The 10003-nt window shown below is 41.4% G+C and overlaps 2 protein-coding genes across 3 annotated transcripts in view; one reads left to right on the forward strand and one right to left on the reverse strand.

Moving 5' to 3' along the window:
• Positions 1 to 2856, reverse strand: part of ngly1 (N-glycanase 1) — an 8335-nt gene extending 5479 nt beyond the window's left edge. The window contains exons 1-4 of the mRNA XM_005748884.1: positions 2666 to 2856; positions 1287 to 1401; positions 941 to 1150; positions 170 to 332 (exon numbers count right to left, since the gene is read on the reverse strand). Coding sequence (XP_005748941.1) covers positions 170 to 332; positions 941 to 1150; positions 1287 to 1401; positions 2666 to 2766 — 589 coding nt within the window. The 5' untranslated portion in view covers positions 2767 to 2856. The remainder of the gene's footprint in view (positions 1 to 169; positions 333 to 940; positions 1151 to 1286; positions 1402 to 2665) is intronic.
• Positions 2581 to 9124, forward strand: oxsm (3-oxoacyl-ACP synthase, mitochondrial). 2 transcript variants are annotated; one of them, XM_005748882.1, is made up of 3 exons: positions 2581 to 2635; positions 3192 to 4241; positions 7586 to 9124. In XM_005748882.1, the coding sequence occupies exons 2-3, from the start codon at positions 3247 to 3249 to the stop codon at positions 7986 to 7988; spliced, it is 1398 nt and encodes a 465-aa protein (XP_005748939.1). In that variant the 5' UTR covers positions 2581 to 2635; positions 3192 to 3246; the 3' UTR covers positions 7989 to 9124. The 2 variants fall into 2 exon arrangements, with proteins under 2 accessions (XP_005748939.1, XP_005748940.1); XM_005748883.1 differs by lacking the exon at positions 2581 to 2635 and adding an exon at positions 3045 to 3106.
• Positions 9125 to 10003: the final 879 nt, after the last annotated feature.

The following is a 10003-nucleotide window of genomic DNA, read 5'->3' on the forward strand; positions in this document are numbered from 1 at the left end:
TCGTCAGAAGGAAAGTTGATAAAATAAATTACAAATGTTGTATTGTTCGATACATATGCGTACCGAACCGAAAGCACTGTATCGAACGGTTCAATATCGATACGAATATCGTTGCACCCCTAACACACACGTTACATATCCAAGTTTTCTGTGGGTGAAATTTTCTTACTTGGGTCAGACTCATTAGCCTCCTTCAGCTTCTGTTGAGCAGCAGAGTACAGCTCCTGGTGAGGGATCAAACTCCGGGCTTTCTGCTGCAGCTCAGGGTTTTCATAAAGCAGCACATGTTGGAAGTTTGTTTGAAGAGTCACAAAGAAGCTCATGCTGCTCTCCTGACACAGAGGCAAATAAACAGACAGGTCTCCAATGTGTCATTCAAGGAAGTGAATGTTGTTCAGGCGTTGTACAGGCATTTGGCGGAAGCTTAAAATAGTGCTATTAATAATTTCCTCACTAACTACTGAAACTATGATGTCCTATAACTTGAAAGCATAACTGATATAAAGTCACACTGCTTTATTTTTTCAGTTCTCTGTCCACGTTGTAGAGAAAATATCCTCTGTACAGATCAGGAAACTGAAGATCCTTTCAAAATAAAAGTAACAAAAAGAAGATCCTTTGTGTTTTTGGCTTATAGAGTGAGGCTTGTTACCCATAATTAATAACTGTATCACATGACTTCAGCTAAATCATTGTAAGATGTCCCAGCCCTGGAATGCCAGGTGGTTTGGTCAGCTGTCCAATATCCATGGATGAAAATCCACAACACAGTTACAAACTAATGTTCAAAGTGGCTAATTTCTGTGTTACATTCTTTATTTGTCACAAATCTGTCCAAGGAGGTCTCTATGCTCTGTAAAAAGAGGATAGAGTTGGCATGACCAAATTTAATCAGGGTTTCTCTACTCTCTGATTCATCAGTGAGAGTGTCTTTATTTACCACAGACGGTGGCTGCTGTGCTGGTGATGCTGCCGATAGGTTAGCCGCAGCAGTAGAGCTCGCTGCTGCTGAAGCTGCAGCAGGCACAGGAGCTGGTTGGACAGGACATCCCTCACGCAGCCTCTGGTCCCTTTCTGTGGCAATAGATTCCCTGATGAGCTTCAGCTTTTCCACTGATGCAGACTTGGGGAAGACTAAGTGAGTCTCAGCCTGGCAAGAGGTAGTTTGCTCACAGTCAAGCAAGTGAGAAATGTCCAATGGATTTCTAGGCAAGTTCTACACAGCAAAAACACCAGCTTGCTTCTAAAATAGAAGCCACCTGGTACAGTAGAAATGAATAAATTACCTCCTCAAATCCCATCTCAAAGAGACATTCTACAGCACCTTTGACAGGCAACAGCTTTGTGGAGAAAGTTGGATTCCCAATGCGTATTGATCTGTATTTCTCTTCATTGGGATACCTGTTAGAGATGACATAATAGTAATCATCAGGAATACTGACTGATACTAACCAATCGCACATTTTCAGTGTTGGCATTTAAGTTGTCCAGTATCTGCCAGCAGATATAATGTGCCTTGAATCCACTGTTTTTCTACACAAGTATCATCACAGCTAAGCAGACAACATATATGGATTACTCTATTGCAAATTATCGTGGGCCCTCTGCTTCACTAACTGTCAATTTACCCCCAAAAAATCATGGTTCAAAGTTTACACATGTACACTGATCACTATAAAATGTTAGCTTCATATATAAAGTACTTTTCCGGATATCTGAGGCAATGTTTGAACATGAACATCTCAGAAACTATTACAGATATTTCAGAATGCTACGAGGTTGCATTTTACAATTACGCAAAACAAAACATGAAGAATGCTAATTAGAAAATGTGAAATTCATAGTCACAAAAACTAGAAAGTTTTATTTTTATTCATTTAAATTTCACGATACAGTGACAGTTGTGACGTGTTGTACAACAAAAACAAAACAGTAATAGGTATATAGATATACCATTCAGAAACTGCTGCTCGTTGTCTTCTGCAGTGTTAAGTTGGTTTCAGTGTGCTCAAACACGGGGCAGTTCATATTTTGAGAAGCCAATACTCAGACATTTTTTGATCCGCCTCAATTTACAGATCCTGATTTCACTTTTACAGTAAGAGAGAGTTTGTGTGGGGGCGGGTTTCTCGTGTACCTTCTTCCTGACGTTGCTATCACTTGGTATCCCTACATCTATCATTACAGCTGACTTCCTTTTCTTGTCCACCGCCACTATATCTCTGGTTGGTTAGCCATAAGCAGATGGTCAAGCAGAAAAATAAAACGAACAAACAAACAACAAATAAACCCCCAAAACATAATTTTCAGATGAAACGACCCACGTGCAAACCAAAGAAATCTATGGTTACGACACATACTTCTGTGGTCGTTTAGAGTAGACTAGCATTCTCCTTTATTGACACCTGCACTGACATATTTAGCGTTACTGTCCTTGTAGCAACAAATCGCTTAATGAACGTGTAAATATATAAATGTATTTTACATAACCAAAAACTGTTTTCTGTTAAGTCATTTAAACCCATTTCAATAGTTATGCCCTGATTTTCTAGGATTCGGCGAGTGACATAAAAGCTAAAGGCCATTACATTAACGGCTACAAGCGTACAAAACACCGAGGCTCGACTGCAGCTGGGTAAGCTTTCCTAGCGTTTCGTTGCCTTACCTTATAATGTTGTCCGCGTATGTAAGTAACAACTTTGTGACATCTAAGAAGACTTCATTTGGATTCTCACACAACGTCGTGACCGCTGGTGAAACAGCCATGTTGATATTTCTTGTAAAAAAAAATGGAAAAGTCTTGTAAGTTTTCAATGCGCTAACGCTAAGTAGCTACTTTAGGGTCCTAAAGGAAGCTGCCCCATCACAGCCTGAATAAATGTTTGATTCGTCTGAAGGACTTAAAAAAATGTGTTTGAATATTTTTGCCATAATTATCCACAATTAAACACTTTTATATGTTTTCTTCCTGTGGTATTGAGTTGGTTGATTTTTGTTGGCCATTTAAATGGATCTGGCCTTTACTAATACTACCTAAATACAGCTGAAGACAAACACAAGGAAGGCATGGACACGGACATCATAAATAACCGCTAACTCTAGTCTGGTCTGTTCTGTAATTAGTTTATGTAAGTCCGTAATTTATATATTTTTTTCTAAATTATATTTCCTTTTTCCTCTGATATTTACAGTAAAAACTCCAATCCAACTAAGCCTGAAGCTGTCAAAGCTTACACAGACAGCAGGATGTCTGTTTTTTCACTGTTTTGTTGGAATAAACTACGGTTGAGACCACAGAACATAAGGACGCTTCTGCACAAGAATGCCGGTGTTTGTCCGAATCAGGAGTCTAGGCACCACAGCTCTGGACGGCAACAAAGAAGGAGGGTTGTTATCACAGGAATAGGGTTAGTTTGTCCTCTGGGCACAGGCACTGCTCTGTCCTGGGACCGTCTGATCAAAGGTCAGAGTGGGGTAGTTTCCCTGGACTCAGAAGAGTACAGGACTCTCCCCTGTAGAGTGGCAGCTCTGGTGCCCAGAGGAACCAAGGAGGGTCAGTTTGAAGAGGAAACATTTGCTTCTCGTAAGGAGATCAGTAGCATGTCATCAGCAACCGTAATGGCCCTTGGAGCTACTCAGCTGGCCCTGGAGGATGCAGGCTGGTGTCCCAAAAGCCCAGAGCAGCAGCTCAGCACAGGGGTGGCTGTTGGGATGGGCATGGTGTCGCTGGACGAAATCGCTCGTACCGCCTCCCTCTTCCAAGAGAAGGGCTACAACAAAGTGAGTCCATTCTTTGTGCCACGCATCCTTGTCAACATGGCTGCTGGACACATAAGCATCAAACACAAGCTAAAGGGTCCCAATCATGCCGTGTCCACCGCTTGCACCACAGGTGCACATGCCGTAGGTGATGCAGCCAGGTTCATCGCTCACGGGGATGCAGTTGCTATGGTTGCAGGGGGCACAGAATCCTGTGTGGGGCCACTTTCATTAGCTGGCTTTGCTAGGGCCCGTGCCCTCGCGACCAAATGGAATAACAACCCTACACTTGCATCAAGGCCTTTTCATCCAGAAAGAGAAGGTTTTGTAATGGGAGAAGGAGCAGCTGTGCTGCTGCTGGAGGATCTGAACCATGCAGTGAGTAGAGGAGCCCGGATTTACGCAGAGGTCCTGGGTTATGGGCTCTCAGGGGACGCTACCCACATAACTGCTCCTACTGTGGATGGTGATGGGGCATTCAGGTGACTCATTTCAAAGTTTTCTCACTTGATGATGCTGTTTCTTATTTGTTTGGTTTTTTTTATTTATATATTTTTCAAATATACTGATAATCAGTAAAGTAGGGTAAGAACAAATATAGTTACTTCATGCAGAAATATATGCCCAAAATTTCACAAGTGGTGTTTATGAAACTGTGAATTTATAAAACTGGATCCCAGATAGAAGGACCAAAAAAATGGATGGGATGCAACAGGTACATATCAACCATGCAGTTCCATGTAATGTTTGTAGTCTTACTGATGGGTGGCAGATGATGTGGTGGTTAGTACTCTTGTTTCTAGTTTCTAGTTTTGCCTAGGACATTTCTGTGTGGAGTTTGCAGGTTCTCCCTGTGTCTCCACGGGTTCTCTCCAGGTACTCCAACTTACTCCCACAGTCTAAAGACATGCATCGGGTTAGGTCAATTTGTAAATCTAAATTCACCATGCTGTGAATGTGAATGGTTGTCTGTTCCTATGTGGGTTGGGTAAGTGGAAGAAAATGAGTGCACATTAGACTATATGTCAGAGTTTAAGCCACATTTTTCGAAAATAAATACAATTCAATTTTATTTATATAGCACCAAATCACAACAGCAGTCGCCTCAAGGCACTTTATATTGTACAGTAGACCCTACAATAATAGATACAGAGAAAAACCCAACAATCATATGACCCCCCGTGAGCAAGCACTTTGGCAACAGTGGGAAGGAAAAACTCCCTTTTAACAGGAAGAAACCTCCAACACAACCAGGCTCAGGGAGGGGTGGGACCATACTTGCCAACCTTGAGACCTCAGAATTAAGGACACATTCAAAAGGGCTGTTGTGGGGGTGGCTGGAAACAGCGGTGGTGTCCAAATTCAGAGGCTGCATCCACCTAAGGACCTGTCCTTCGTGGTCTAAGTGGGCCGGGTCCTCCGAAGGCCGGGTAGGCTGGAAGTGAGCGACTGTGAAATTGGACGGTCTAGCCTTCAGAATTACGTCACGAGCTCTCTCGGTGTATTTAATCTAATCTAATAACTTTAACCTCAGCCAAACCAATTTACTCACGAACAAATAAAACACTGAAAAAAGCCAAACAATAAAAGTTATCTGAGTGACTCATATATCATGTTTAACCTGAGTAGCGAAAGACCGCGGGGGTTTGAAAACGATGTGCCGGGAGTTGGCTGTTCTCGCCGGCTCAGATATTTGAAGTTTACACAGCTACATTCTTGTCTTAAAATATGTTAAAAGTTTATTTTGTGACCCGGAAAGAGAAATAAGAGTAATATTAAAACTTATTAGCTGCCGCCATTGTTGGAAATTTGAATTGGCTGTGCCGCGCTATGAATTCTGGGATATGGTTTTTCAGTTTTGTTGTTCAGGTGGAAAATCAGGAGATATTCGGGAGAATGGTGGCTCCGGGAGATTTTCGGGAGAGGCACTGAAATTCGGGATTCTCCCAGAAAAATCGTGAGGGTTGGCATGTATGGGCGGGGCCATCTGCTGCGACCGGTTGGAGTGAGAGAAGACAGGATAACAGACACCTTATTTTAGATTCATACAGCACTCTATTCTATTCTATGCAATTTAACACTTTATCTAACTCACTCTCATCTCAGCCATGTTATCAGAATCAGAATCAGAATCAGAATGGGGTTTATTGCCAGATGTTGAGGTTTACAACATTAGGAAATTGCTGCGGTGCTTCAGTGCAAACAATAAGAATTAAAGTGCTATGTAGAAAGAAAGATATGTGCATGAGATATACATGAGATATATACATGAGAATAAGAATTAAGAGTGCTACGTAGAAAGATATATACATGAGTGCAGGTGGTGATCAGTGCCAAACATGAAATGATGCAGTGACACAGCGTAGGGTCATGTGTTAGTGGCGGGGACAGTCATGTGGTTATTGTTCATGTGTCCAACAGCAGAGGGGAAGAAACTGTTCTTATGGCGAGAGGTTCTGGTGCGAATGGACCGGAGCCTCCTGCCTGAGGGGAGCAGGTCAAACAGACTGTGTCCAGGGTGAGAAGGGTCAGCTGAGAGTTAGAGTCACAAATTACATGGACACATGTCTTTGGACTGGACCACTAATTGTAGGTAGGCTATGGTAGAGAACGAGATGAATATAGGCTGCTATGTAATTGTATCCATACCTTGTATTACCGTTACCAAGTTAAAGTACCTGTGCTTTAGAAAGAGTTTTGAAATATCATTTTTCAGTTGATTATGAAAATATTATTCTGGAAACAACCTCGGGTTTACAACATCATTGATCAGCTGTGTTGTATGCTGATATGTGTAAGGCACAAACACTAATGTGCTGTTATTTCTCATGTTCAAATTGTGTGTGCTGCTTTTTTTATGTTAGTCACAAACACACGAGTGTAAGATTAGTTACAATTTATATTTTCCATTTTTTAGACTACTGACATTTTGTTGCATCCACCTGGTAGCAGCATCGTAAAGGATGGATGAAGGGGCAGGAGAAGGGTACCGCCTGAGTGAGAGTTAGCGAGCATGTTATTTTGCTGGCCTAATTAGTTATACAGGAAGCTTGTTGCTTTGTGCTTGGTGGTAAGAGTGTTTTACTAGGTTGAAATGTTGAAGATGAGTAAAGATTTACTTGTCTTCCTATAAAAAAATCTTAAAATGCCTGTGATGCTTTAAAAACACCAACAAGCCTGGACTGGTCTCTCTGTTCTGTATGTTAATTGAGTTTTCTATCAGAGGTTTGGGGTTGTTGAGGGATTCTGTCCCCTTAGCACAGCTTCTCTGTCTTAGTGATATTATGTCCAGGCTGTTTATTTCCTGGAAGTATTCACATAAAGCATTTGTGACAAACTAGGGTCAATACACTGGCATGCTTTTATCTCTTAAAAGTCTCAATCCTTTCATCGTAGCAGATACTGGTGTAAACCACACAGTATAAAACATGGATGTAGCCATCATAACAACATCTGTTAGTTTTGGACCTCACATTTTATAACTTGAACATTAGAAATCTGGCCTATACCATGATTTCACCTTATATGGATACAACGGGGGGGCAAAGCAACACTAAGGCATCTTTCACAATTTGAATATAAAGAGAACCAAGTCCTCTTTATAGCGGTTACAGTTTCAGTCAATTGTTATGGGTATGTTGGGTGTTTCCTTTTACAGAGAAGTCTATATGACAACATCCTGAAAAAAATGACTTGAAATCTGTGCTGACATGTAAACATTCATGTCTTTGTTTAAATGGAGCAATAAGAATCTGTAGGGTAGCAAAAACAACACAACCAAGAAACAAGTTATCCTTAAACTTCCTCTTTCGTACCCTCTCCACAGGTGCATGTCCGCAGCCTTAAAAGATGCAGATGTCTCTCTGGCTGATGTCACATATATAAATGCTCACGCCACATCGACACCTTTGGGAGACGCAGCAGAAAATGCAGCCATCAAGAGACTTTTCCAGCAAAGTGCTAGCATCCTGGCTGTGTCCTCTACCAAGGGGGCCACAGGACATCTGCTCGGGGCTGCTGGGGCTCTGGAGGCAGCTTTCACCGCTCTGGCCTGTTACCACAAAGTCCTGCCCCCAACCCTTAACCTGGACCGAACAGAGCCCGAGTTCGACTTGAATTACGTTCCCTGCACAGCGCAGCAATGGCAGACTCGGGGTCGACGGGTAGCCCTCACAAATTCATTCGGCTTCGGCGGCACCAATGCCTCACTGTGTCTCGGCAGCATCTGAGGACACACTGGGAGCGACTGGGAAGTTCTCCTCATTGACCAGATCCCATCCAGGCATGACACATTTACTGAGAGTAGTGATGTTGGCTGTTTGCAACAATCTGCCCTGGATTTTTATGGAAAAACATCGTTTGGAATTTGTTCCTTCAGTCCATGTGCGTGTGTGTGTGTGTCTGCATCAGCTCCATTTCTGTTTGAGGGATTCAATTCAGTTCATATCTGGCAAACTTAACGACTCTCTGGATTCTTTAAATGTGCAAAACCCAATCATTTCTACAATTTACCATATTTATACTAACATAATCATGTCCAGACAACACATGAATGTCATTTTAAAAAAGCATCAGTTGTCACCATAGTGAGCTGCTTGGAAACAGGAAAACATTTCAGCATCTAAGTTTGTACCTCGGGTTTAAATACAGCTCACTAGTGTCAAATCTTGTAATAAAACACAAAGGCTTAAAATTGTTTTAGCCATTGTATTAATCTTTTATTTGCACTGCATAGACATAAAAATGGTCCTCAAAGTACTCACAAATATGTAGACTCATTAATTGACTGAATGACTTCACTAAACAACTCTTCCCATGGTCTCCATAACTGAGTAATGAGTTTGCTGTTAATGTTTTGATGGAGGCTTAGAGTGGGACTTGGTTGGTGTTTCTCAGCTGTAGCAGCGTGGGTAAAGGGAACGGTCAGAAATAAGTCTCATAACATGTTGTTGTTGTTGTTGATACAAGGAGTGAATTGATCCTATTTACGTAAAAGTCCAGAGCCTCTATAGACGATGATCTGAGTACTTGTAACACTGCACAAAGGTCACGATCACACTGTTCATGAAGTGCTGGGTTTGTCCATCTTCAGGGGCTGAAGACTGCGAGTCCTGCTTGATTCCTGCGATTAGCATGTATGTAGACACACACACACACACACACACACTATATATATGCCTCTCTCAGTGGGTGACACAGCACAGCTGTAATGAAAGAATGGGAGGGTATTTCTCCAAGAGGAAACCTAGCTTGACGCTAACGTCCACTGTGAATGTAGCTGTTGAAAATAATGTGGACTCCTGGCTATCCTGTTGTTACATAAAAGAACTAATTACACTTTTATTAAACTTCCTGCTGTTGTGTTTTTTAGTCTAACATTTTATTTAAAGTTTCCATGTTACCAGGCTGTAGAGCGCTCTGTGAAACTTTAAATTTAATTTCCAGATAATTCTGATATGAAGTGTAAATGTGGGCCTCTGTGGAGCGTACAGTTGATGTCATCTCTGTGAATATAGGGTAACAGAATTAGTGTATGCTAACAGCTAATCTAGCTAACAAACTAACAGAATGCTACAGAGTGATGTTGGACGCTGTGCAGAACTATAAGATGCTAAGCTATGTGTCATTTTAATTGTAGTGACATGGTTGTATTTAGCTTAATTTAGTCATCAGCATAGATGGAGAGTATGAGCGTGCAGCGTTTAAAGCGTGGAAGTACTGACCTTACTTTGAGTTTGATTCCATAAAAGGTGACAAAAACATTAGCGTCCACTGTGCGTGGGAAGAAAACTTCTTTTTACAGCGAAAAACCCCTAAACTTCCAACAAGCACCGAGTAGCTACGACGTAATGGGAAACTCACAGAGAAACTCGCGGATTCTTCCACTGACCGCTGCGGCACACCTGCACCAGGGTAAACCTCCGCCTACCCCACTCCTGCTTTACAGGTGAAAATAGAGCAACAGGACCGCTGAGTCTTTGACTTTATTTATTTTCTGCTGTGTTTTACTTGCATCTATTTGAAAGACTGAGTGTAAACACAAAAAATATTTTATTTTATGTGCTGGAATGTGCAGAAAATAGGTTTAAATGTTAAACTAATTTCTTCCAGTCAGAGAATGTTGCATATAATTAAATTTTTGCTTGATGCATAAAGTTAAAAGATTAAAACTAATAAAACAAGTTTTAAAAAGAGACTTTTCCATTTGATTACATTTTGTATGATGGATTATGCAGAAAAAGTA

The sequence above is a fragment of the Pundamilia nyererei genome, unplaced genomic scaffold (assembly GCF_000239375.1).
Source record: "Pundamilia nyererei isolate P.nyererei 1_Seehausen unplaced genomic scaffold, PunNye1.0 scaffold00232, whole genome shotgun sequence".
In the NCBI taxonomy this organism is placed as follows: domain Eukaryota; kingdom Metazoa; phylum Chordata; class Actinopteri; order Cichliformes; family Cichlidae; genus Pundamilia; species Pundamilia nyererei.